We start from the raw sequence: 27,294 nt of genomic DNA, 5'->3' as shown, positions 1-27,294 counted from the left end.
ATGGCGGCTTCGTTTCCATCTCCTCCTGCAAGCAACAATAACAAATGGTACTTCACCCGGCAGCAGATCGAAAACAGCCCCTCTCGGCGAGCAGGCCTGGACTGTGACAAGGAGCTGTCGTACAGACAACAGGCCGCGAACCTCCTGCAGGACATGGGCCAGCGGCTCAACGTGTATCTTTTGTCCAGAGGAGAGCGGCTAGCCCGTTAGCCCGGGGACCGGTCTGCTGGAGCTGCCCTAATGTGGGGTAAAGTCGGCGGTGGGTGCAGTTAGGTCGCTATGAGACGGACGGTCGATGGTGTTTGACGGGTCAGAGCGAAGCGGGGGAGGTTGCGTGTCGCTCCGGGTTAGCGACACCGAGAGGCCCTCACCTCACGGAGACCAGGGCCTCCGCTCGAGGCGGGTCTTAAGGACCTCCGTGGGACCTCCTGGTTTCCTGTCGCAAAAGCAATGTCAAACTATTGAACTTGTATGACTGCAAACAAGAGCAACAGTTTTACACTGCTCTTGCACAAATGAAGCGTTGAGTGAGTTAGAATACTGTTTAAAGTCCACATAAACCACCTTGGGAAGCGTGTTCTGCAGCCAGGCTTGGTATGCTTGTATGTATATCACGTTGTTTACAAGCGTTGTGGTTCAAGCGTCATTACGGACGCCAGAAACATGTCATAAACAAGTCATTGTTTAGATGTGGCCGATCGTGTGAATTAAACGGAATCACAAACATGCATCTATTGCCCTTAATAAAATGTTGTCAGTTCACAGCTTACTATAAATACTGCCATTGTGTACATGCACCGATTCTACATGGTGCAGTCTTTCACCAGATTTCACAGAAATGTAAGTAAAGTTATTTATATTGTTTATTTCATCTTTTTGTGTTTGCTGCATGACCAGTGCTCCCTGTAAGCAGAGGTCTAACCTGCTCATTGTCTACCGTCAGGTCATTGCTCCGGCCACACTGTTCCTGGCTGCCAAGGTGGAAGAGCAGCCCCGCAAACTGGAGCACGTTATCAAGGTGACGCACGCCTGCCTGAGCCCCCAGGACCCGTCGCCAGACCTACGCAGTGACGTAAGTACAGTACAGAACAGGAAATGTTTTTTTTCCTTCCAGAAATTACTTTGGAGGATGTTACCGATTGGCCCCAGAACCTTAGTCTACGTTATTTAATCCTGAAGCGCAGTGTTCAGGCACTAGACTTAATGACGGCACATTCTGGTGGCCAACGGTTGGATCTGTATTAAGAGCTTTTGGCTTTAATTGGATCTTAAATTTAGACAACAAAACTCACCATAACTTTTCTCTTTCTAGAATGGATGATATGTAATAAACAAGCCCATTTTTGCTTGTTTTTGTTCTTCGCATTTCCTGTTCCTTACTCTAACCTTCACAGACATTTTGGGGGAGACTGCTTGTTTGTGTGACTGATGTGCTGTTTTAACGACGGGAGATACTGAATGACACTGAAGCCCGTTGTGCCCGTGAAGGGCAGCACTGATAAGCAGGATGCCGGATGAGAGATGAGGCGAGAGCGAGTTAAGAGAGAGTGGCTCCCAGTAAGTAACCTGCCTGTCCTCTAACCTCAGGCTTACCTGCAACAAGCCCAAGACCTGGTCATTCTGGAGAGCATTATACTCCAGACCTTGGGTAAGTTGGGATTGAAGACTTGGGTCCCCTGATAACCCCTCTCCCCAAAGCTAGAGATGTGTTTAAAGGGCTGGAATAACACATGATCTCGTTCACAGAACATTAACATGCAGTTGCCAGCACTGGAAAGACCATTCATGTACTCATGAGTACGAGTGGTCTGCTCAGTCATCACACCCTTTACCTTTGCTACTGTTATGTCCTTTTATAAACTTCAGCATGGGCATTTATACATTTGTTTATTGGTGTTATTTTTATATAGGAATGGGCATCATTTGTTAAGTAATAGAAAGGCACTCAAAAATGTGCCAATGCTTGTTGCCTTTGTGTAGACATTTCAAGTACTGTCTTCAAAACAGTAACCATTTTCCCACCATGGAATTGGTAAAGAAGATTACGTTTGCCTGTGCATTGAAGCAATGTATTGCTGGGATTACTATGGATACCTAGTTTCCATTAAAGCTTTTTTGTTTTAGTGGAGCAGAGGCTAGTAATGGGCACTGCAGAGAGTAGCTGATAGGACTGGTAGGATGAGCTCCCCTCACGCTCCAACACCCGGAGGCATATTACTCTGTGTGCATCAAAGACTGAATCTTTCAGCTCACTGATCTGAGAAGTATAGAAATGCCCATCCCTATATTTATCAATTGATTGGTTTTTAAATAGTTTTTGATGTACGCGGCGATAATATGCCTCATCTTGGTATCCGTCTTTACTACTTCTAGTGTTAACCTTTCTGTATTCCTCCCAATACACAGGCCTGGCAGATCATGTTTGTCTATATTCTTTTAACATATTAATATGATTTGTAAAAGTGCTTTCACATCTCTACCAGATTCAGTTGATGCAACCCAAGGTCAACAAATGGGGATAAACAATTAAACGCCAAACCCTAACACACCAAGTCCCTGTTGACGCTTCATATCTCTGCCCAGGTCACCACCTGAGGAGATCATTTAACACGCAGCAGTCAATCGGGTCTAACACGGCAAGAGAGTCTAGTGTTAGTGGGAACCTGTATTGATCAGATGCCTCTTTTGTCTTTCCTTGCTTTCAGCTTTTGAGATCACCATTGACCACCCTCATACGCACGTTGTCAAGTGTACTCAGCTCGTTAGAGGTAAGCATCAACATACGCAAGATGACATTCCTCTCACTGAAATGAAAGACTAATCCGTTTGAATATGTCAGCATGCCTCTCTGGTTTTATCGTTCCAGCGAGTAAGGACCTGGCCCAGACCTCCTACTTCATGGCCACTAACAGGTAGGACCGTGGTTCTCTGGGATCCTCTTAAAGGGCAGTTTGTCAGAGCTAAAACACTGCTATAGATAATGGCTGTGCAACAGTCCCGTGTGTCTGTCCCCGGTCCACCACTGATGGTTTGTCTTTGTCTTCCTGTGTTCTGTGACCCCGGGCCCCCGTGCCGTGTGCAGTCTGCACCTGACCACGTTCTGCCTGCAGTACAGCCCGCCCATCGTCGCCTGCGTCTGCATCCATCTGGCCTGCAAATGGTCCAACTGGGAGATCCCAGTCTCCACAGACAGCAAGCACTGGTGGGAGTACGTGGAGCCCACTGTGACGCTGGAGCTGCTGGACGGTAGGTGTGGGCCGGCGAGCCGCCATGTGGTCCATGAGCCTGGGAGACGCTTCACTGCGTCACAGCACTCTGACCGTTCATCTTTTTCTTTCAGAACTGACAAATGAGTTTCTGCAGATCTTGGAAAAGACGCCTAGCAGATTAAAACGGATTCGTAACTGGAAAGTAAGTCGCATAAGTGGTTGAACTCTGGTTTTGAGATGAGTGGGTGGTGTATAAAGATGTGTCGGAGCAGTAATGCACATGCTTTGCTCCAGGCCGGGGGTCAGACAGCAAAAGGAAAGTCTAAAGCCCAGGATGAGGGGGACCCCACGGACGCCATGATGAGCATGATCTCCATGGCCTCTTCTGAGACCACCCTGGCCGGGCTCATGAGCCTCTCGGGCCCCTCCTCCTCCCTGGGAGAGGGCGTGGAGATGGGCAGTGCCCAGCACTGGCACCCAGACATGAAGCCTGGCTCCGAGGAGCTGCCGCAGCCCAACCACGAGGTGCACGCCCCGGCCAAGGTGTCGCTCAGCGAGTACCGCGCCAAGAACGCCGACGTGCTGGCCGCCCAGAAGAGGAAGCTGGAGAACATGGAGGCCAGCGTGAAGCGGGACTATGCCAACGCTGCCCAAGCTCTCATTGGTCAGCAGCAGCATCCCAGGAAAGACAAGCAGCAGCAGCAGCAGCACCATCACCAGCAGCCCAGCTCTCACTCGAGCTCGTCTTCCTCCTCAGATGTAAATAACCCTTCACCCATCATCCTCAAGATCCCCCTGGAGAAGGAGAGGCCTGAGCGCAGCTCCCTGAAGATGAGGCTCCCCCTGGGGGGCGCAGCGGGCAGCGGGCACAGCGGCGGCCGCGGCCAGGACCAGGACATCAAAGTGAGGATCCGGATGCCTGAGAAACAGAGAGGGAGTTCAGGGGAGGAGGGGAAGAGCCGGGACAAGCACAGGGAACGCTCGAACCACCACCACCACCACCACCACCACCACCACCACCACTCTTCCTCTGGCAGCGCCCCACTTTCCTCCACATCCTCCCACAAACACTCGTCCAGCGCGGGGGCCACCGTGGGCAGCAGCAAAAAGATCCCCAGTGACTCGTCCCGGCTGAGCTTGTCCTCGGCCTCTCGGAAGAGGACTCACCCCCAGGACCCCGCCGGCCCGCACCCCGCCGCCAAGATGAGCAAGTCGTCACGCAACGCCTACCAGCTGGCGGGGCTGTCGGCGTCCTCGGTGCACGCTCTGGGGCACGCCCCGGACAGCCTGCTGCCCCTGGGCCTGTCCCACCCCCAGGGCAGCTACCCCCACAGCAAGGGAGACAAGGCGGACACCAACGGACACAACGCCGCCACCGGGGGCCAGTCCAACGAGTACCAGGACACCTTCGAGATGCTCAACTCCCTGCTGAGCGCTCAGGGAGTCCAGCCCGCCCAGCCGCCCCTGTTTGACTACAGACCCCAGTACGGGGACTACCGCTACGGGGCCAACGCCAGGGGCAACAGCGCCCGGCCCCCGCCCCTTCCTTCAGAACCGCCCCCCCCTCTGCCCCCGCTGCCCAAATAACCGCTGCAGGGGGCGCAAGGACCTACGCTGTACTTGATATCCTACGCTATGATATTGTTTTGTAACACATTACAGGAGATTCCTTCTCCTTTTGAAACGTTTGTGATCATGTGTTGCTGTTTTCAGCCTATGGTGGATGAAATCTCTTGTTTTATAATTTGTAACATAATTTAGTATAGTTTGTGAAAAAAAATCTCCAAATTGGGGTAATATTAAGACACTCTGAGGAACAAGATATTTATGGGAAGACGTGTAAATACTATTTTTGATGTAACATTTTGTATGACCTCAACTGCAATGAAATGTGATGGTGGGATGTGGCTTTTTTTGCCGTCACTGTAAAAAAAAAAGAAGTTGACGCCTTGAAATTCTAGATGAAGCATTGCATCGTGTAGGTATTACTTCAAGTCTTGCTGGCGATTCTTTTAAATATGTTTTTATAGTACAGTATTTATTAATTGAATGCGATTGAAGAGCAACATACTCTTGATAAAATATCTAAGCCTCTGCTTTCAGTTTTATCAGTCAGGAGTGTTTATTATGTCTTGGCTTGAATGCATGTCCGTAGCGCTACTTTTTTTTTTTTTTACTCTTCCCATAGTATTTTTGCCCCATCCCTGTTCTGTCTATTTTTTTTTTACCTGCATTATTTCATATGCTCCTGTACAAAGATTGTAAAACAAAAAAATATTTTTACATTTTGATAAGAAAAGTTGGAAAATCAAGTTTACTTAAAGAAGCCTGGTTATTATTTTTTTTTAACGTTCTGCAGTCATTGTTTTAAATGGTTGTAAAATAGATAAATACTGTTCATTCTGAAATAATTACACTAAAAATGTTTGTACCAAACTTGTTGTCCAGGTCATTGAACATGTCTACAGTGTATAGCCTAAGGTACTGCCGGTCTGAATCATGTCCTGTCTGGACAGAGGCTGCCTGAATCAGTGGTAGAATAATTATCATGTTAGGCCAAGTATTCATCCAGAAACAAAGGAAGGCCATACTACATCGCAGTCTTCAGTTAAAAGTACAAGGTTTGAGTTTGGATACAAGCTACATGCATACGTTTCTTGTTTGCTATAACTATGGTCCTCATTACGGACAGCATATGTCATGGCTGTGTTTTATCATGTTCTGAACAAGGTGTATGTGTAAACAGTTCTGACACTGTCCACAGTTTAAAAGGTTGAATAGGTGAGTGCATGTCTTGTTTATTTGAGGGCCATACTATGTTATTTTAATTGCGGTCTTCTATTATGCAGACCACGTGCTGTAAACTCAAATGTACACAATTTATGTTGAGTATCCATATAATAAATTATGGCAAGGATTTCCAGGTACAATGTCACATTTGTGATGCAACATGTTTTGAAAAACCCTGTGACTGCACCTGCTGAGAGGCGGAGGACGGACTCTTAGAGGACCTGTTCCTGCTGCGCCTGTAGTACAGAGCAGCTGAAGGGGCTCATTAGGAAGGTGGTACAGTATTGGTTATCATCACGTTGTGTGAACTTGTATATAAAATGATTGTATGATTTGCATTGACACCTGCTCAATACCTGCTGTAGATTATCTTTCATAAAGGTTTTAAAAAGTTGGGTTAAGTGAGCGCACTTCTCCATAACTTAAGGACTTGTACGCAACATTTTCTTAATATCCCCATGAGGTGTAAGAACTCTGCTCAGATGAGAATTATATTCTTCTCAGGAATCAATCTTCTGTTGATCACTAAGAAATGTAAAATGCACTGAATATTTATCCAAGTAAGAATGCTTATTAATGGGCTTAAAGTGTTACAGTCTAACTGATAATATATTATAATAGATGTAAATATCACTAGGTTGCATCATATTTGAAAATGGTTAATTCTAGGTCTTTATATCAGGATTTATGTAAACAAAAGAAAATTAAACCTAGGAATTCTGAAGATTGAAGGGAGATACTCACGGTCATGCAGCCTCAGAAATGCAATTCACAACTCTACCTTTGTAATTATTCATGGTCCATATTTGTCACATCCTAATGTTAAATGTTAAGTGACACTCAGGTTTGGAATTTACAGATCTTGTTTCAGTTAAAACATTGTTTGTGTACACTGATCCTTTTGATATGTGGTTGATATAATCCTATGTCAATAAATACTTTAAGAATTAAAAAAATGCTTCCCTGTTTATTTTGTTATAGGGTGTGCTAAAATAGTTATCAGTGCTGGGCGTGAGCATGACTAGAATGACGTCCCGACTGTGAGAGAGTCGACCAATGAGCGCGGAGGTGGGCGGGCCCTGCGCCCCCGCCGCCGCAGCGGTCTGGAGCGCCGCAGTGAGCTGAGGAGAAGCGCAGCGTCGGGCGGTGCCGTCGACGGTAAGGCGTTTTCACCTAATGAACACTTTTAATGAGCGCGTTAAAAAAAACTAATGCTTCTTTGTTATCAATAAATGTCACCACGCAGTGCTCCCGTTTCACAAACGTGTTATAATCCGTTGAGTGAAAAGATTGCTGATTAGTAACTAGTGCGACTGCCAAACAAAGATGGCGACCCCGCGGCCAGCAGCGCGCGGTGACGCGGAGGAGGCGTGGCTCCGGCAGCGGCAGTTGATCAGCATCGATCACCTTATCGATCACCTTATCGGTCACCTTATCGGTCACCTTATCACTACGGACGCGTTCTCGTGTGCTCGCCGTCCTCTCCGTCGTTCCAGTAGACAGACGGGTTCAGCAGGTACCGGCTTTCCTAACTTCGACACCGTGCCTTGAATAAGATCGATAATCGATACCACCGGGAAAACTTTTTTTCCAGAAAATAACAGACCCTAAGTAAATATAGTATATCTCGACAACTGCAAGGGCTATAATATCTTGGTGCCAACATAAAGATAGTTAGAGATAGTGCAAGTGAGATATTCAATGTGGATACTGTTAGAGTGAATAAAGCCGGACCTCACCGGGCGGACGCTGTCGGCTGACGGACGGTCTGCTGCCCTGCTGCTGGGTGTAGTCATGGTAACGCCGTGCTGACCCTGTCGTCAGCCCCCTTCCTCGGGCCATGTTGACACGAAGAGCCTGTGAGCCATGCTGATGACTTACGGTTTATTTACTAAGGCACACCTTTTCAGAATCACAATCCCGCAGCTTTGGTGCTCCCTAAGTGGAATTGGCTTGAAAACGACTACTGTTGAACCTATTACCAAACAAATCCTACCGTTCATACCTGTTACTAATGTTGAACCATGTTACAGGGTCCAGCTTAGCAATGAACAGGATAAGGATCCATGTGCTGCCGTCGAGCCGCGGGCGCGTGAGCCAGCCTGCCCGCCCCCAGGAGCCCCAGACCTGCGCCTTCACCCAGAGGCCCTGCTCCCAGCCCCGGCTGGACGGCCTGGACTTCTGCATCAAACACGTGCTGGAGGACAAGAGTGCCCCCTACAAGCAGTGCAGCTACGTCTCCACCAAGAACGGCAAGCGCTGCCCCGGGCCCGCGCCCAAGGTGGACAAGAAGGACGGGTGGGTGGTCAGGCTGCCTCGGTGGACGGTGGGGTGGTTAGGTGTGGGGTGGTCAGGCTGCCTCGGTGGACGGTGGGGTGGTTAGGTGTGGGTTGGTTAGGCTGCCTCGGTGGACGGTGGGTTGGTCAGGCTGCCTCGGTGGACGGTGGGGTGGTTAGGTGTGGGTTGGTTAGGCTGCCTCGGTGGACGGTGGGGTGGTTAGGTGTGGGTTGGTTAGGCTGCCTCGGTGGACGGTGGGGTGGTTAGGTGTGGGTGGTTAGGCTGCCTCGGTGGACGGTGGGGTGGTTAGGTGTGGGTTGGTTAGGCTGCCTCGGTGGACGGTGGGGTGGTTAGGTGTGGGTTGGTTAGGCTGCCTCGGTGGACGGTGGGTTGGTTAGGTGTGGGTTGGTTAGGCTGCCTCGGTGGACGGTGGGTTGGTTAGGTGTGGGTTGGTTAGGTAAGTAGACGGTGGGTTGGTTAGGTGTGGGTTGGTTAGGTAAGTAGACGGTGGGTTGGTTAAGTCAGGAAGGATCCAGAACTACACAATGCAGTACACTTTGACTGAATAATATCTGGGACAAATAGATACAAATAATGTCCCACGCCATATTGGATGAATGGATGATTTTGTAGCTGGCCATTATACATTGTAGAAGAACACATTTGGTCATGATATATGGAGTGTTTCAGTCAATATTTCCTTATGGAAAAGTCTTGAATAATCCATAAAACAGTTTGAATTGAAGATGTTTAATATTGGACAAAAGCCTTCTGTGTTGTACTTTGATGAGCGGCTGGGTATTCACACAGCGTCCTGTTGGGTCTAACGCTAACGGTTAATCAGACACTGCCCCTCCTCCTCCTCAGAGTGTCCTTCTGTGCGGAGCACGCCCGGAGGAACGCCATGGCCCTCCGAGCGCAGCTGAGGAAGAGCTCGTCGGGGCCGTCTCCGGAGACCCTCCTGGCCCAGCTCAGTGGGTACAGCCGCTCAGAGGGCCTGGAGGCCGGCCGCAGCCTGGAGGCCGGCCGCAGCGAGGCCAGCCGCATCCTGGGTGAGCAGTGGGGGTCCCCCTTAACAGTGCTCATAGTCCCACCATCCATATATTAATATGCTAACAGGCAAAACATTTTTCAATTCATTGATAATTAAAAATCCCACGTGTAGAATTTAGTAGCAACTAGCGGTAGGTAACCAACTGCCAGGTTTTAAGTTAAGTTGCTTTTGATAACATGACGGTGTGCAATTGTTTTGCTACAGTTTTGATTTGGATACCAATCTTGGATAGAAATAGTCTATTATAAGTTATTGAACAGAGAAACGACCTAACAAACAAACGTCTATACCAAGTCATGGATGTATGATGGCAGTGGTTCACCACCACTCATACGTATTGATGATTCTCCTCCATTTGTTCTTGGGAACTCGTATTCAACTTTTAGTGTCTAACACTACTGATTTACACTTATTTACACTTCATTTGAGTAAATGAAATGATATTCAGACTTACCCAGTTGCAGTTTCAGTTGCAGTTTCACATCCTTTAATGAGTAACTTGAGTTAAGGAGAGTTTGGTTTAGCTCTGTAGTTCTGGGGTCGGTGTGGCTGCAGCTGTTGTCAGGCTGCTCCCCACATTCAGCCGTTCTTCTGCTTGGTTTGGATGAGCCAAAGCTGAGAAGGTCACTTCACACGTATAAATGGATCCCAAAGGCAAAAGTTCATACAATGCACGTTTTCAGCAAAGGATATATTCCATTTCAACATCACAACCAAACTGTCAATGACTTTTCAGCATGCCCCATCTTTACCCCACGGTCCGAGGACAAATCCATCAGCTTTCCTGCAGTTTTGCATGAAGACTGGTTCTTTCATTCACTCTGAATGGGTTCTTCTTTCAATCCAGGTTTTCTGACTTATCATTGTCAAATTTGGACAGATGTGCTTTCACTATTTTCTGCCAACATCACTGGTAGCAAGACGGGCCTCAAGCAGATGGAGTCTCACTTTCAGAATCTTTGAATCTATGTGCTTTGTCATACATGTTAAAGAGAACCAAACCCCCCCTTCTTTTGTTTTAAACATCTTTATTTTTATTTAATGACCATAAACATGTGAATTGATCCATGCCCTTTTTCACTGTAGCTGGCGTTCTGGTCGTTACGTCTTGAGGGCCTTTTCCGAGGCACTCAGACGAGGTGTATGTGAATGACAGAGAGCAGCCCTTCTGGAAGCTCCTCCAGTTCTCCCCCAGCTCCAGGGCCTGCCCACCAGGGGTACCTTCTGGAAGCTCCTCCAGTTCTCCCCCAGCTCCAGGGCCTGCCCACCAGGGGTACCTTATGTTGTGGTCTCTGCCCTAGACGAGGACAGTCTGAGCGAGGAGGAGCCGGTGCCCTTGGTGCTGGACCAGACATGGAGAGGAGACCCTGACAGTGAAGCAGACAGCATCGACAGTGATCATGAAGACCCTCTCAAGTAGGTCTCCAGTCCTCTGTGACACATGGCATCATTATACAACATCGGGTCAATTAAGATTATTCTCCTCTGGAAAAACTTGTCTTTAACTTGCTTATCTCTTGCAAAGTGTCTCATTTGCTATTTGGAAAACATGAATGTATCTGCAGCTGAAAAGTGGAGTAAGACCCAGATGGGACAGTGCCCTGTGGGAAGGCTGCAGGTCTTACCCTATCCCACTCTTATCACTGACATTACACCCATTGAGACTCAAATACAGTAGTTGGCTAAAAACAATGATTGTTAGTCAGTAAGCTTAAACGCATTGATTAAATATACAGAGATCTATTCTACATGGGTCCTTTTTGTAGCTATCAGTAACACCACAGAATGTGCCGTCCTCTTATAGCTCTAACTTCTACTGCTGTGAGTGGAAGAGGCTGCCCGTCATGTCCCTTGGCTTCCCTTTCTCAGCTTGTGATGTAGAAACATGTATCCTTCAAGTCTCTTGTGGCACACCAAGTTCATGTGCAGAACAATCTGTTAAACAAGTGAATCCACTTATTTAGCTGATGAAGGATTGGAAGTGCTTGGCCCTGGCCTTTAGTTATTATCTAATCAATGCTAAATAGATTTTCAAAGCTCCGGCCCCATCCTTGATTTATTCACATTTAAAGCGAGCTGCAGTCTGACCGAAGTCTAAATGTCTCCGCTGCAGCTGTTTGTGATGTGAGCCTGAACATGACGTTTGTGATGTGAGCCTGAACATGACGTTTGTGATGTGAGCCTGAACATAACGTTTGTGATGTGAGCCTGAACATAACGTTTGTGATGTGAGCCTGAACATGACGTTTGTGATGTGAGCCTGAACATAACGTTTGTGATGTGAGCCTGAACATAACGTTTGTGATGTGAGCCTGAACATAACGTTTGTGAGCCTGAACATGACGTTTGTGATGTGAGCCTGAACATGACGTTTGTGATGTGAGCCTGAACATGACGTTTGTGATGTGAGCCTGAACATAACGTTTGTGATGTGAGCCTGAACATGACGTTTGTGATGTGAGCCTGAACATGACGTTTGTGATGTGAGCCTGAACATGACGTTTGTGATGTGAGCCTGAACATGACGTTTGTGATGTGAGCCTGAACATGACGTTTGTGATGTGAGCCTAAACATGACGTTTGTGATGTGAGCCTGAACATAACGTTTGTGATGTGAGCCTGAACATAACGTTTGTGATGTGAGCCTGAACATAACGTTTGTGATGTGAGCCTGAACATGACGTTTGTGATGTGAGCCTGAACATGACGTTTGTGATGTGAGCCTGAACATGACGTTTGTGATGTGAGCCTGAACATAACGTTTGTGATGTGAGCCTGAACATGACGTTTGTGATGTGAGCCTGAACATGACGTTTGTGATGTGAGCCTGAACATAACGTTTGTGATGTGAGCCTGAACATAACGTTTGTGATGTGAGCCTGAACATGACGTTTGTGATGTGAGCCTGAACATAACGTTTGTGATGTGAGCCTGAACATGACGTTTGTGATGTGAGCCTGAACATAACGTTTGTGATGTGAGCCTGAACATAACGTTTGTGATGTGAGCCTGAACATGACGTTTGTGATGTGAGCCTGAACATGACGTTTGTGATGTGAGCCTGAACATGACGTTTGTGATGTGAGCCTGAACATGACGTTTGTGATGTGAGCCTGAACATTGGGTTTGGGTTTCAGACACGCAGGGGTGTACACAGCAGAGGAGGTGGCGCTGATCACGCGGGAGAAGCTCATCCGGCTGCAGTCGCTCTACATCGACCAGTTCAAGCGCCTGCAGCACCTGCTGAAGGAGAAGAAGAGACGCTACCTGCACAACCGCAAGGTGGAGCACGAGGCCATAGGTAGGACTGGTGGAGCACGAGGCCATAGGTAGGACTGGTGGAGTAGAGGCCATAGGGAGGACTGGTGGAGCACGAGGCCATAGGTAGGACTGGTGGAGTAGAGTCCATAGGGAGGACTGGTGGAGTAGAGGCCATAGGTAGGACTGGTGGAGTAGAGTCCATAGGGAGGACTGGTGGAGTAGAGGCCATAGGGAGGACTGGTGGAGTAGAGTCCATAGGGAGGACTGGTGGAGTAGAGTCCATAGGGAGGACTGGTGGAGTAGAGTCCATAGGGAGGACTGGTGGAGTAGAGGCCATAGGGAGGACTGGTGGAGTAGAGGCCATAGGGAGGACTGGTGGAGTAGAGGCCATAGGTAGGACTGGTGGAGTAGAGTCCATAGGGAGGACTGGTGGAGTAGAGGCCATAGGTAGGACTGGTGGAGTAGAGTCCATAGGGAGGACTGGTGGAGTAGAGTCCATAGGGAGGACTGGTGGAGTAGAGTCCATAGGGAGGACTGGTGGAGTAGAGGCCATAGGGAGGACTGGTGGAGTAGAGGCCATAGGGAGGACTGGTGGAGTAGAGGCCATAGGGAGGACTGGTGGAGTAGAGGCCATAGGTAGGACTGGTGGAGTAGAGTCCATAGGGAGGACTGGTGGAGTAGAGTCCATAGGGACTGGTGGAGTAGAGTCCATAGGGAGGACTGGTGGAGTAGAGTCCATAGGGAGGACTGGTGGAGTAGAGTCCATAGGGAGGACTGGTGGAGTAGAGGCCATAGGGAGGACTGGTGGAGTAGAGTCCATAGGGAGGACTGGTGGAGTAGAGTCCATAGGGCTCAATACACTTTGAATGATCTATTGCTCTGTTCAGGACAATACATTCACCAATCGATCACTTCTTCTAAATAGTGATATTAGTCATTATTTCAGCTGGATCTCTGATGAAAGGGATCTGACAGCGGTCCCCTCTACTATGTGACCCTCTGGCTGTGGTCTGACAGCGGTCCCCTCTACTATGTGACCCTCTGGCTGTGGTCTGACAGCGGTCCCCTCTACTATGTGACCCTCTGGCTGTGGTCTGACAGCGGTCCCCTCTACTATGTGACCCTCTGGCTGTGGTCTGACAGCGGTCCCCTCTACTATGTGACCCTCTGGCTGTGGTCTGACAGCGGTCCCCTCTACTATGTGACCCTCTGGCTGTGGTCTGACAGCGGTCCCCTCTACTATGTGACCCTCTGGCTGTGGTCTGACAGCGGTCCCCTCTACTATGTGACCCTCTGGCTGTGGTCTGACAGCGGTCCCCTCTACTATGTGACCCTCTGGCTGTGGTCTGACAGCGGTCCCCTCTACTATGTGACCCTCTGGCTGTGGTCTGACAGCGGTCCCCTCTACTATTGCCGCTTTTCCACCAACAGTATCAGCTCGACTCGACTCAACTCGCCTCGACTCGGTTCCAGGCGCGTTTCCATCTAAAAAAGTCCCTCTTCAATGTGGGCGGGTCGTAGAAAAGAACCTCTCCACCATGGGCGGGTCGTCATTAGGTTTTAATCACGGGAGACGCGATTCCCGGGAAATCTGAATCTGATCAAGACTATTTCCTGATTCCCGGGAAAGGTTATGATGGGAAATAAAATAAAAAGCGCAATGACTGCGCGTCTATTGTTGTCATACAGTAACGTTGATGGAGGCGAAACTCGAGCCCTAGGAAAGGAACGACACTAAAACGAAACAGCGAAACGCTGATCCTCCGGAGCCGGTCCGTGGACTCCAGCCACGCCGGACACACACAACCATGGACAGCCTAACTCTAGCCCCGGGAAAGGAGGGACACACACGACGTAACGCTGATCCCTGTCCCCCTCGGGAGCGGGTTCGTGGACTCCAGCCACGCCGGACACAACTTAATCAGTTGGCCAATCAGTTACCAGCAGCCTGTTTACTTCACACAAAAGTACCTACTCCGCTCGCTTGGAACCTCGACGGAGGTAGTACTAAAAAAAAGTACCCGGTACCAGGTACTTTTTTTGCCAAGAGTCGAGTCGAGCTGGTACTGTCGGTGGAAAAGCGGCATATGTGACGGCTGACTCTGGCTGTGGTCTGTGTCCCCCAGGGAGCAGCCTGCTCACCGGCCCCGAGGGCCTGTCCCTGAAGGAGCGGGAGAACCTGAAGAAGCTGAAGGCGCTGCGCCGCTACCGCCGCCGCTACGGCGTGGAGGCGCTGCTGCACCGCCAGCTGAGGGAGAGGAGGCAGGCCGCCACCGAGGGCGCCCCGCAGGTCTGCTGCCCCTCCTTCTGACGCCGGCCTCGGCACGCTGTGAGGCTGTCTGCAGCCCCGGTGGAGGCAGGAGGCCTGGGGCTGCAGAGTCCACACAGGACCGGCTCTGTAGACGGTGCTGCTGCAGCCAGGGTTGCCCGATTGGTTGGAAACGCTGTCTGTAGACACCATCGTTTACCTGCAGCTATGTGGAATCTATGTTATATTTAAAGGTCCCATGACGTGCCACCAGGTGTAAGTGTGCCGTTACAAGCCGTTTTGAAAATCTGTCTGTTATGACATCACAGGGGTGTCCACCTAGATGTGTGACGGATAGATGAGCAACGTTTGCTACAGTCCACTGGGTAGGCTGGTAGACTGATCTATCCAGCACATATCTAGGTGGACACAGATTTTCAAAACGGCTTGTAACGGCTAATCACACCGCACCTGCTGGCCATGTCATGGGACCTTTAAAGGGCTAGTTCAGGATTTTGGACATCGGGTCTCATTTCCAAGTGAGCCAGTGTGTTATTTATCATTGGAGACCGTTTAACACTTTTCATTCAGTCCTTCTAGTTGCAGAAATCACTGGTGCTAGGCTAGCGCAAGTCGAGGGGAACTGCTAGCCTGCCAATAAAAACAGTTTTAGTGTTATAATAGTATTAGAAATGAACTTACCCTTGTATCGCATTGCATTTAGTTAATAATCCCTGTAGTTGGAAGCAGGCTACGGCAGCGGCGAACTGATATTACCTGGAGTGCGCTTCTCTGTTTACCTTCTGCTGTAGTGAATTGGTTGCTACACCGGAGAAAAGTGAAATTAGTCAAAGAGAAAGTAGTCCCCCAAAATGTAATGTGATCATTGCGATACAAGGATAGTTTTATTTCTAATATTATTCTATCAACACAGACATTTACATAGATAGTCGGGCATTATAATTGGTTTGCCTCGGTGTACTGTGGAGTGGGTAAAACAGTTTTTATTGGCAGGCTAGCAGTTCCCTTCGACTTGCACTTGCGATTTCTGCAACTAGAAGGACCGAATGAAAAGTGTTAAACGGTCTCCAATGATAAATAACACACTGGCTCACTTGGAAATGAGACCCGATGTCCAAAATCCTGAACTACCCCTTTAAGTATTCATTCTGTCTGAGGGCCACACTAACATGAGAACGGAAACTCTGAGTAAATATTAATTAGTTTAATTTGAGTAATCATCTACTTGAACCCTCTGATAGCTGAACTAGCGTGCTGCAGCCACGGTTGCCAGATTGGACGGGAAATCTGGCCCAATCTGGCAACACTGTCTGTAGACACCACGTTCACCTGCAGCTGAACCGATGTGGCATTGGTGTCATATTTAAGTATTGATTCTGAGGGCCACACTAACATGAGAATGGAAACTAAACCTCTACTTGACCCTCTGATAGCTGAACGGCATGTGGCCGTTCTGTGTGGTCCTAATGTCTTCTGATTCTGTGACTCAACCCTCCTTCCTTCAGCCCTACAACACGATCACGGTGTACGAGAAGTGCATCTCCTTCGTGGAGGGGTCCCGCTGTACCAACCCCAGCCTTCCTCTGACCCGGCACTGTGTCTCACGTATCCTTCATCTACCAGAGAGTCAATGTAACACTGGTACAATGTAACACTGGTACCAGGCTCCAGGGCAGAGTGGGTCAGTACAATGTAACACTGGTACCAGGCTCCAGGGCAGAGTGGGTCAGTACAATGTAACACTGGTACCAGGCTCCAGGGGGCAGAGTGGGTCAGTACAATGTAACACTGGTACCAGGCTCCAGGGCAGAGTGGGTCAGTACAATGTAACACTGGTACCAGGCTCCAGGGGGCAGAGTGGGTCAGTACAATGTAACACTGGTACCAGGCTCCAGGGGGCAGAGTGGGTCAGTACAATGTAACACTGGTACCAGGCTCCAGGGGGCAGAGTGGGTCAGTACAATGTAACACTGGTACCAGGCTCCAGGGGGCAGAGTGGGTCAGTACAATGTAACACTGGTACCAGGCTCCAGGGGGCAGAGTGGGTCAGTACAATGTAACACTGGTACCAGGCTCCAGGGGGCAGAGTGGGTCAGTACAATGTAACACTGGTACCAGGCTCCAGGGGGCAGAGTGGGTCAGTACAATGTAACACTGGTACCAGGCTCCAGGGCAGAGTGGGTCAGTACAATGTAACACTGGTACCAGGCTCCAGGGGGCAGAGTGGGTCAGTACAATGTAACACTGGTACCAGGCTCCAGGGGGCAGAGTGGGTCAGTACAATGTAACACTGGTACCAGGCTCCAGGGGGCAGAGTGGGTCAGTACAATGTAACACTGGTACCAGGCTCCAGGGCAGAGTGGGTCAGTACAATGTAACACTGGTACCAGGCTCCAGGGGGCAGAGTGGGTCAGTACAATGTAACACTGGTACCAGGCTCCAGGGGGCAGAGTGGGTCAGTACAATGTAACACTGGTACCAGGCTCCAGGGGGCAGAGTGGGTCAGTACAATGTAACACTGGTACCAGGCTCCAGGGGGCAGAGTGGGTCAGTACAATGTAACACTGGTACCAGGCTCCAGGGGGCAGAGTGGGTCAGTACAATGTAAGGGCGTGAATGGACCTAAATGCTATCAATGAGAATCTCGCCCTATTTCAGCTGTGCATGGGCTATTCACTCTGAATGTGCCAACAACACAATCAATATTTCTCTCCATAAATATTCTCCTTACTATGCATGAGGATGTCACCATATCCTGATACAAAATGCCTTTTACCACTTCAAGGATTCAAGGTTGAATGAACGTAATGCCATTTGAAACTCCTCAGATATGTGGACACAGAAAATGCTCCGTGTGGCCTCTCCCTCTGGGGACATTTGTATTGGTGTTGATGGAGGCCGGCCTCTTGCCGTAGCTCTTGGTTTCAAACAGCGCCTACATGAAGTCCTTCCTATGGTCTGCGGGCGTCCACAGAGTCGCGGGGGGCATGCCCAGCTATGCTGGAAGAAGCAGCTAAGCAGCTCAGAGCACTGTGGCAGGGTCAACAGCTGTCATGCACAGGACTTTCAACGGCCAGTTCATACGGTTCATCTATAAACTGTCCCCAAAGCAGGTATCTGGGCTCAGGACACTAATGGCGCGTTTCCACTGCAGGGTGCGGGTCGGTTCAGTCTGCAAAGGTGCGGCACGAGTCGCGTTTCCACCTCCAGAAGTGGGCGTGACCCGGACTGAGCCGTACTGCGCGTTCTTCTTTTTCCTTGAATGTGTTAGCAGGCTACACTGTGTCGGGCTGCTATGAGATCACCATGCTAATGTAGCTGCCGCCATAAGGGTACTGGCGGCGGTGGAAACGCGCGCCATAACTGAGCTGGGCTACACCGCACCCTCCCTGCTGGGCTGAGGAGCGTACCCGCCAGTGGATACACGCCATTACACTGGCCTCAAACCAGACCTACAGTATACAGACCACAAGTTAAAGGACTAGCCAACTTATTGGTATCAACTTAAGCAGCTCAAGCAGCTGGGGATAAGGCCTTGCTCATCTACGTATATCTCCATCCTTTACCCTTCTACTGGCTGCATCACCTGATCTGTGAGGCCTTGCTCATCTATATCTCCATCCTTTACCCTTCTACTGGCTGCATCACCTGATCTGTGAGGCCTTGCTCATCTATATCTCCATCCTTTACCCTTCTACTGGCTGTATCACCTTGCTCTTTGAACATTTTTTCATTTGAAAACTTTTGTCCGACCTTGTCGTTTTTTCTAACCATTTAGAGGACAGGAATGACCTATTTTTCCATTGTTCAGAGACGGGCACCAAGTTTCCTGTTCCTGGTACTGTTCCTGGTACTAGGAGAAATCTGGATAATGATACAGAGCAAGCAGTGTTTCCCTGTAAACACCAGCTAAAGTGCCTGCTTAGTTGATGCCTCTTGTAAAAAACCATCAGGACCTCATTGTTCAGAAGCATTCAGTTGTTGGTGCACAGTCCACTGCCTAACCGCTTAACCATTATAAGCACGTTGTGAAAGCAGGTAATGCAGTAATCTAGTTAGATGGGGAACCATGTCACACTCTGAATAACGCTTCTCTTTTTGTTGTTTCCCTGAAGGCACACATTCCTCTCTATGTCCTCTTGTACCACTGTTACATTGTGTCCCTAACCCAGTGTCTCAGACATCCATCAAGACGGCAGCCAGGTGCTCTTCAAGCTGTGTCCAGGCGTGAAGGAGGTCCCGTGCAACCGCACGGTGCACATGGGCCAGTCTGAGGAGCCGCGCTGCCCGCTGCACCTGACCCTCCCCCCCCCCATGTACCAGCCCGAGCAGGCTCCGCCCCCGCAGGTGCAGCTCACCCCTGCAGCCAGAGACATGTACCTGAGTGCTGCCGAGCTCCAGCCCACGGAGAGCCTGCCCCTGGAGTTCAGCGATGTAGGTGACTCCCAGCAGCTCAGTCTGTCCATGGAGGTGTTGGTCTAGGTGACTCCCAGCAGCTCAGTCTGTCCATGGAGGTGTTGGTCTAGGTGACTCCCAGCAGCTCAGTCTGTCCATGGAGGTGTTGGTCTAGGTGACTCCCAGCAGCTCAGTCTGTCCATGGAGGTGTTGGTCTAGGTGACTCCCAGCAGCTCAGTCTGTCCATGGAGGTGTTGGTGGGGCATGTTGGACTGGAGGCCTCACATACACTTTCAAAATATGTGGGCCATTAGAACCCGAGTGTAATGAGCCTCCGTTGCCACTATTGTGTTAGATTCACATCATTATTACACACAACGCATTCTTCCATTGTGTTCCGAACTGTATGTCACTCTATATTTAGCTGTTGGATTCACCTATCTGTTAACTTGTAACCAAAGCCCCTTTCACACATGCAGTCTTACCCTGCAATGTCCCAGAACATTTCCTGTATGGGTTCATGTGTGAACAGGGATCTATATTCCGGGAAATCTGCCCCAGATATGTGCATGCTCAAGACCTAGGTATACATCCAGATGAAAAGCAGTCCCATGGGCGGAGAGGCGTGTAAAGGGTGGTCTGATGACGCTTTAGATTCACGCAGAGCAAGCCAACCAATCATAAGACGCCCCCGAGGACGTGTATGAGATGGGCCAGTGTTTATGTTAACGTGCTAATGCTGTTAGGATGAACCCATCGTCATAGCAATACAGCTTATTGGGTTTGCTAAAAAGTTCCTCTTTTCAAACATTTCTGGAGGCTGGAAAGGTTCCCCACTAAGGGAGCTCCTCCCATCACGTACACTTGACGGCAGCTGCCGTCCACAGGGGTTGGATGAACGTCCTGCTGGGCCCTGCCCCGTGTGCGCAGCCAGACAGCCGTGTTCCTGAGAGTGTAGACCCTAGCAGTGCAGCCCGGTCATTTACCGGGAACTATGTGGGATGGGCTTGGGCGTCCTCCTCCTACGTCAGCCTGAGCTGTCCCCCCCTCTCTCCAGGACCTGGATGTGGAAGGGGACGGGATGCAGGGGCCCCCCTCCCCCCTGCAGTTTGACACGGCCCTGGCCCTGGAGGACCAGAGCATCAGGGCCATCGCCGAGGCGCCCATGGACATCCTGACGGAGGGGGGGGACCTGGACGCCACGGGCCCCGAGCTCAGCGAGGGAGACGTGGACGCCATCATCCAGGACCAAGTCACGGCGCTGATAGGAACGTGTTGTGGTGATAGGAACGTGTGGTGGACAGAGTGTCATCTACTCTGTCCACCACATAGTTATTTATTCACTTGGATTCTGCAAATATGTTCCCTTTTAATGTCAAATGTGTGCTGATTTAAAACATAGTATTGTAAAATCCACAAACGGTGGGTGGCGTGTGTGACGCAAAACACAAAGCGCTGACTGTTAGCAAATATTCCTGTTGACTTCTGATTATAGCAAGTCTGCCTTGTTCCCATGGCTACCGGCAGTGTTTATAACTCTGTGCTCACATCCTGTAGGCGGTGTCCGAGGAGGCCAGAGGAGGAGACACTGAGGAGGACCCCTGATCCCTCTCCACCAGCTCAACGACTAGGAGCACCTCTTTGATTTAGATCAACCCTTTACTAGGCCCGTTCTACACTGTTACCGTCATCTGTTCTGTCTGGTTTGGTGTATTTAATTTGTTGTTGATGGCTGTTCAGACTTTACAAATAAATGTATCATGCCATGCCATGTGTCTACTCTTAATATATAAGACCGGTGGCCTCTGATTGAACCACATCTGATTCATTTCCTTGATGTCTTGAAACCCAAGAGACTCGTTTTGTTCTACTTTGCTAGAAGAAAATGTGTATGAATGATGTAGGAGCGCAGCCGTTTGAGCGCGACATGCGCAGAGCCGAGGAGCGGGGCGGGTTGATGACATCACCGCCCAGCGCTGGAGGAGCCGCAGCATCCCGCTCAGTACCAGGAGGACACGGCACGGGTAGGGGTACCAGTAGGACACGGGTAGGGGTAGTTGTACCAGTACCAGGAGGACACGGTACGGGGTAGGAGTACCAGTTGTACCAGTACCAGGAGGACACGGTACGGGGTACGAGTACCAGGAGGACACGGTACGGGGTATTAGCACCAGTTGTACCAGTACCAGGAGGACACGGTACGGGGTACGAGTACCAGGAGGACACGGTACGGGGTATTAGCACCAGTTGTACCAGTACCAGGAGGACACGGTACGGGGTACGAGTACCAGGAGGACACGGTACGGGGTAGTTGTACCAGTTGTACCAGTACCAGGAGGACACGGTACGGGGTAGGAGTACCAGTACCAGGAGGACACGTTACGGGGTAGTAGTACCAGTTGTACCAGTACCAGGAGGACACGGTACGGGGTGGTAGCACCAGTACATACGGTACATGTCGGTACCAGGAGCGTCAGCGTTAACGTCGTCCGTTCGGTTGTCGGTGATGGCCCGACCGATCCAGCTGAAGAAGTGTTAACCAGATGAGGTGAGTCTCGTTTTGTTTCCTCGGCTCCTTGGTTTACAGGAGAGCTCAGTGAAAGAAAGTGAGCATATGCGTTTTAATGCACCAGTAAAGAAACCATAGCTCCACCCTAGGGGGACTAGGGGCTGTGTTTCACCGGGACTAGGGGCTGTGTTTCACCGGGACTAGGGGCTGTGTCCAGGGCATAGAAGCGGCTCCTGAACCGTCTCTGTGTGGGGGGCCTACCAGCTATCAGCTACCACAACAAGAGAGAAGAAAAGCCGTCCTACTACCGCTTTCTATCTCTAGGTTTAGGTTCTTCTGGTCTATATTAGAGCACTACGGCAGGCCAGGCCCCACCTGGTCTGTTTACAACCAGAAAGGGAAACGGCTGATTCCTCTTCAGTACGAAACAATACGATATAAACACCGTGACGTTTAACGTTCATATGAATGAGTTTAGAAGTGATGCACTTCACTTATAAACGAGTGTTTTGGCTTTGATTTCAATCGCTTGGAACCAAGTGGCACTGAATTAGTATTGATGGTAATCAGTGCTTTGTAACACTATACAAAAAAGACATGCTTATTTTAACAAGTATGCGTCATAGAAACCCTTCCCAGGTCGTTATAACATTGTTTTAATAAAGATATTTTGGAGACATCTCAAAAGTAGAACAACATGCTTGTTACATGTGGCTGTTGGACTTGTGGGTGGGGTAGTGGATTCAGTCCTCGCTGTGTAATGATGTTCCAATATTAAAGGCACTCTGCCATGTATTTAATGACACAACAATTGAATCATCAGAACATAATGAATAATCATGAAGAATGTACGTGGAATGTAAAATGCATTAGACAGCCACGAGGAAACAACAGCTAGACTGCTAGTGTCTTTTACATGAGATGCTGTCCTCTATGACATCACCCCTAGATTGCAGTTAAATGCAGTTAAAAGAGAACTTTCAGTAACGGTAACTTTACACTAAAGACCTAAGCTCAGGGAAGTTAAATTTTTTTGGTTATAAACGCTGCAAAAAGCAATATATCAAGCGGTTAACAAACATGATGACTATTTCTTATTTAATCTCAAAACCTTTACAGACACAGTGCTACATCTTTATTGACATCATATATGGCTGGTATCTATTCCTGTATTGTTCATGGGTACAGTGTTATCAAAGAGTTTTCTCCCTGTGTGGATGTAACGTGGAGGCCAGGACCAGCATGCCGTTGGTCTCACTCCTGATGACCTCATGATCCCTCGGGGCTGGATGTGGTTCTAGTCTATAGATCTAGATTACATATGGTTTGCTGTGGGCTTTGAGCCTGTTTGAAGCTCTATAAAAGCCCTCTCCTGTGTGCAACTTTGCGATAGCGTATCCAAGCTGAGGGGCATGACATCATGAAGCGTGGAGTCACATATTGGAGTGTAATGGGCATTATAAGTGTTGGCTCTCGCTGTTGGCCTCTAATTGTTCCCAGATGTTCTGTAAGCCTTTGCGTCCCACATCTTGTTGCTGCAGTCTTCTAGACGCTGTGGGACTAGTGGAGAACAATGTGTCAGTCTAGTTGTTTACCATTTGGCGGCTGGGTCTGTTAACATAATCAGTCCCATTTTTTAAAGACTCCTATGGGACACTGCCAATCAACCACGTAGCACCAGCCGTGTAGCGTAGCAGCATGCTAGTGAACGGCTAATACAATGTTACATAGGCTACTCAGGCTAAATGGACTAAATGTACTTAGGACCACAACTAGGGGCTTGACGGTGGCCATACTGAGCTTGTGCCTGCCAACTGACAGACATTGAAGGTCAGTCTTTCTGTGGATGGTTCAGTTTATTAGACTTAACAGCAACAGTTTACTGGGGGGTGGGTCCTTATGCCGGTGTGAAGTGTGGGAAATGTGGTTTGTTGTGTGCAGACAGACCCTCCCCCACCAGGGCCTGTCTCCGCTGTGCTCCCCCACATGGCTTCAGCGCTCTTTGAAGATAGGCCAAGGGGGCTCTGTGGGTCTCTGCTTATCAGCCAGCGCAGGGCCCAGTGCTCTCCCTCACTCTGTATCAGGTCGTCCTGCTGTCGTCACCGTGCAGGGACGGCAGCCTGGAGCAGGCCTCGGCACGGAGACATTACCCTGCAGAGTGGAGTCATGTGTGGTCTGGGGGAGGGGGAAGGTCTCATCAAGATCTCTACTGTTAGGACACACACACACACACACACACACACACACACACACACACACACACACACACAGCAGATATTGAGATTAAAGGAGTTATCTTTTGCTGCATTGTTTCCACTAAAGCCTTTTGTGTGTGTTCTCTCTTTGAAGTGACAAACTACCTCCAGTTTAGTTTTCTGGTTTGGCTGCATTTGTGTGAACTGAACAGGCCGTGTTAACGAGCTCCGGGCCCGTGCTGCTGGTGTAGGTGTCATCTCTTCACGTTCAAACAAAGTCTGGGAGAGACTGCTGTGTTGAGTTGGAGTACCGTCCAATAGCGTGGTAACGCTGTGTGAGTAGAACCAAAAGCCCTGGGCTCTGTCCAAATCCACCCCAAAGAGGAATCTGTGGTCATACAAACATTAAGGTTGGCCAAGCTAAGCCTTACCTTAAAGCTGTAACAAACATCTGATTCATCGGGCAGTCCAGGGAAAATATGGAATGTCGCTTTAATGACTTCAGGCTGGCAGGTCCATAGCACGTCCTGTTTGGCCAAGGAGCGAATAAATGGCCCCAATTGTGTTTGGGGAAAATAGGGATCCATCTATTAGATTGGTTTGTGTCACTTTCACCTCATATCCATAATGGCGTCAATGAAGAGTAAAAACATCAGCCGTACCGCAGGGCTGTGTGGCGGTGGTGGACCGCTCCGTCCTGAACAGGCCTCCTTTGTGCGCGCTGGCGTTTATTTGGTTTTGCTCTTGAAATAAGATGTTATTGCAGAGCTGGTTGCATCCACCTCCACGCTCTAATCCCTAAATCCCATTCCCACAAGGTGCTTAGTGAGCCTGGGTCCAGGCCAACGGTTCAGATTCTTATGGGCTCCCGGCCTCTCACTCCATCTGATCTCTGCACTATGAGCCCCCGCTCCAGTAGATGGTGCCTCCTGATGACCTTAGAGCAGAGCAGCATTGTTCACCGTCTATGTTTAGCAGCGCTACACGTGAGCCTGGGTTAGCTGCTCTCCCGTATCAATCCTACCGTGAGTAAGGGCTGCTCCGGGCCAGCCCCGAGGGAAGGATGTGGATGATGTGGAAAGGGTGCAGACTGGGCCCAGCCCAGACGCTTAGGGGCTAGTCTGAGCACTGGTGCCTGCTGTCCAGATGTGCAGTATTGTGTTCAAATCAATCCTGTGCCCTCCCCCCTGCAGACCTCTTTAATGGTAGTGGTGTGTGTGTGTGTGTGTGTGTGTGTGTGTGTCTGTGTGTGTGTGGGGTGCAATGTTGTTTCTGACCTGGATTATATTTTTTCACTTTTCCTTTGGTTGAGTTATTGGATGTGAAGGTGATTCACTGAGGAATCAGGTTGTGAAGACATCTGCTGACACAGATGGAAATGCTGTGCAGACCTGGACGCTATGGGAGTGTTCCTGTAGCGGAGGAGGGGGGGGGGGGTTCCCTCAGCTCGGAGTCTGGTTGGCAAGAGGACAGTCCTACTCTCCAGTTTTCCCCCTGAGAAATCAACCTCTACGCACCATTCTGGATCAAGTTTACACAGTGGTTCATCTACACGGATTGCCATTGCCAAAGAATGAGAGTATGATTTCAGTTTGACCACGGTGGCTGCGTGGACGTGTGTGGCTGGAGGGACGAGGCTGGATCAGCAGGCCGCCCAGAGCTGTGATGGCTCACCTCTCCAGCCCTCCACCTCATAATGAGCTTTGTCTAAGCCGAGGCTTTATGCAAATCAACGACGGAGGCCGCCGGCGCCGGGCCTCTACAGCCCAGCTGTACATCCTGCCCCTCACATCTCTACAAGGTGGATGAGCCCTCATGGAGCCCTGCACGTTACAGGCCATTAAAGTGTCGGCCTCTGAATGGGGGTTGATACCCCACCAATGTGATTTACAGCCCTCATTCTCCCCCACCGCTCACTCTACAACAGCCTCTGGAGCTGAATGGTCAGAATGGTCTGTGAGAGGCCATCTGCCAGGGGCTGGTGTGGGTTCATCTGTGCACGCTGTCCTCTGGGCGACGTTCTGCTCTCCGCTGGCTAGTTCTTGGTGCCGCCTGCTGTCGGGACTAGAAGGTTGTTCTAATGGTTGTATGAGAAGCCCTGGAGACCCATGCTGATGCCGGCCCATGCTCGGTCCAGGAGTGGTGAGCCGTCTGTTGGGCAGATGACCTGCTCCTTGACCCTGCGGCTCTCTGTGTCTAGGTACAACACGACCACAAACTCAGAGACTCACGGGGCAAGGGGAGACAAAGGGCTGTTTATGTGGAGGGGTATTGGTGGTTCCCAGTGTGTCGCTCCACCATGTGACCTGCATTCAGGGCCTCCCTCTCAGCCCTCTGACCCGCTCTGAACATCCCCATTCATCCTTCAGATGTGTGTGTCCCATCAAGCCGTCAGCGCCCTTCAGCCACTGTACTGAGGAGGCCCCCAGCCTCACCAGGACCTCTGAGGCTCGCACCGTGAACTGTGTGCTGTCACATCACCACCAACGCTTTGTAATGCACAAACATGTGCATTCTCTGGCCAGGATCATCTGTCCCTCTGCTTCCTGACCACCAGGGGGACGAGGGACCTGATTGGCCAGCTGTGGTTCATCATCAGAGTGTAAAGCCCTCATTGGACCAGCTCCTTTGATCCTGGTGATTTGTGATGTGTGATGTCCACAGTGCTCTGGGTTCCAGTGTGTTGACACTCCTGCTCCCTTTAATCCTACTTCACTTGATACATTTTGGCTTTTTGGTAGACTTTTTATTTAGCCTTTTTGAACACTGGTCGAAGATTGGTTCCAATCACACACACACACACACACACACACACACACACACACACTGTGTGTGTGTGCGTGCCATGGCAGGTTGGAACTGCAACATACGCTTACACACACGTAGGCTATACACAGCACAAACATGCAAATGATTAGCCTGATTTAAATATTAAGATGTCAAAGATTATTCATACGTGTGAAACTGCATAGAAATAGCGTGTGGATTGTGGAAACATTTTTTTCCATAGGGCTGCATGAATGAACATGAATGAAGTACAGTAGGCTATGGCATGCATTAAAATAATAATAATAATAATAATAAATTTGAGCAAAGTATATTCCAGCCTTCCAAAACAAAATCTTGTTTTAGGGTAAATGGTTGGTTAAATGATTTGGGAAAGAACAGCTGATACAGCGGTAAGTTGTACTTTAAATCAATACATCTGCAAACACCGTACAGCAAACACATATTTTCTTGACACAGACATCGTGTACAAGCCCATAACTTTTAGGATTGATGAGTATTTGATTGTGAGAAAACATAGTTTTACCACGAGTGAGTGTTTAAAAGAA

The 27,294-nt window shown here is 49.5% G+C and overlaps 3 protein-coding genes across 8 annotated transcripts in view; all 3 read left to right on the top strand.

Moving 5' to 3' along the window:
* ccnt1 (cyclin T1) lies at positions 1-6,926 on the top strand (the record flags this gene model as incomplete). 3 transcript variants are annotated; one of them, XM_084480027.1, is made up of 9 exons in its annotated part: positions 1-173; positions 759-840; positions 944-1,072; positions 1,588-1,648; positions 2,706-2,768; positions 2,840-2,912; positions 3,083-3,246; positions 3,341-3,411; positions 3,504-6,926. In XM_084480027.1, 9 exons carry the CDS (start codon positions 1-3, stop codon positions 4,794-4,796), a joined length of 2,109 nt encoding a protein of 702 aa, XP_084336153.1. In that variant the 3' UTR covers positions 4,797-6,926. The 3 variants fall into 3 exon arrangements, with proteins under 3 accessions (XP_084336153.1, XP_084336154.1, XP_084336155.1); XM_084480028.1 differs by having other exon boundaries at positions 2,867-2,912; positions 3,504-6,925; XM_084480029.1 differs by having other exon boundaries at positions 117-173; positions 766-840; positions 3,504-6,925.
* A 160-nt stretch (positions 6,927-7,086) lies between these two features.
* On the top strand, positions 7,087-21,023 carry kansl2 (KAT8 regulatory NSL complex subunit 2). 4 transcript variants are annotated; one of them, XM_084479948.1, is made up of 10 exons: positions 7,729-7,858; positions 8,033-8,297; positions 9,144-9,328; positions 10,632-10,746; positions 12,468-12,631; positions 14,718-14,881; positions 16,366-16,465; positions 19,041-19,294; positions 20,313-20,524; positions 20,814-21,023. In XM_084479948.1, exons 1-10 carry the CDS (start codon positions 7,840-7,842, stop codon positions 20,845-20,847), a joined length of 1,512 nt encoding a protein of 503 aa, XP_084336074.1. In that variant the 5' UTR covers positions 7,729-7,839; the 3' UTR covers positions 20,848-21,023. The 4 variants fall into 4 exon arrangements, with proteins under 4 accessions (XP_084336072.1, XP_084336073.1, XP_084336074.1 ...); XM_084479946.1 differs by lacking the exon at positions 7,729-7,858 and adding an exon at positions 7,087-7,157 and having other exon boundaries at positions 20,313-21,023; XM_084479947.1 differs by having other exon boundaries at positions 7,728-7,796; positions 20,313-21,023.
* A 272-nt stretch (positions 21,024-21,295) lies between these two features.
* LOC311360176 (nck-associated protein 5-like) overlaps positions 21,296-27,294 on the top strand; it is a 40,616-nt gene continuing 34,617 nt past the window's right edge. The window contains exon 1 of the mRNA XM_084480267.1: positions 21,296-21,803. The gene's annotated coding sequence lies outside the window, so the exon portion shown is untranslated. The remainder of the gene's footprint in view (positions 21,804-27,294) is intronic.

This window comes from Micromesistius poutassou, assembly GCF_964030765.1.
Source record: "Micromesistius poutassou genome assembly, chromosome: 15".
In the NCBI taxonomy this organism is placed as follows: domain Eukaryota; kingdom Metazoa; phylum Chordata; class Actinopteri; order Gadiformes; family Gadidae; genus Micromesistius; species Micromesistius poutassou.
This window is presented reverse-complemented; position numbering and strand designations above follow the sequence as displayed.

Bases quoted from the DNA above. Each gene is read 5' to 3' on its own strand.
- kansl2 (XM_084479945.1), top strand. The intron at 9,329-10,631 runs GTGAGCAGTGGG...TCTCTGCCCTAG, and splicing joins CGAGGCCAGCCGCATCCTGG to ACGAGGACAGTCTGAGCGAG. The intron at 14,882-16,365 runs GTCTGCTGCCCC...TCCTTCCTTCAG, and splicing joins CCACCGAGGGCGCCCCGCAG to CCCTACAACACGATCACGGT.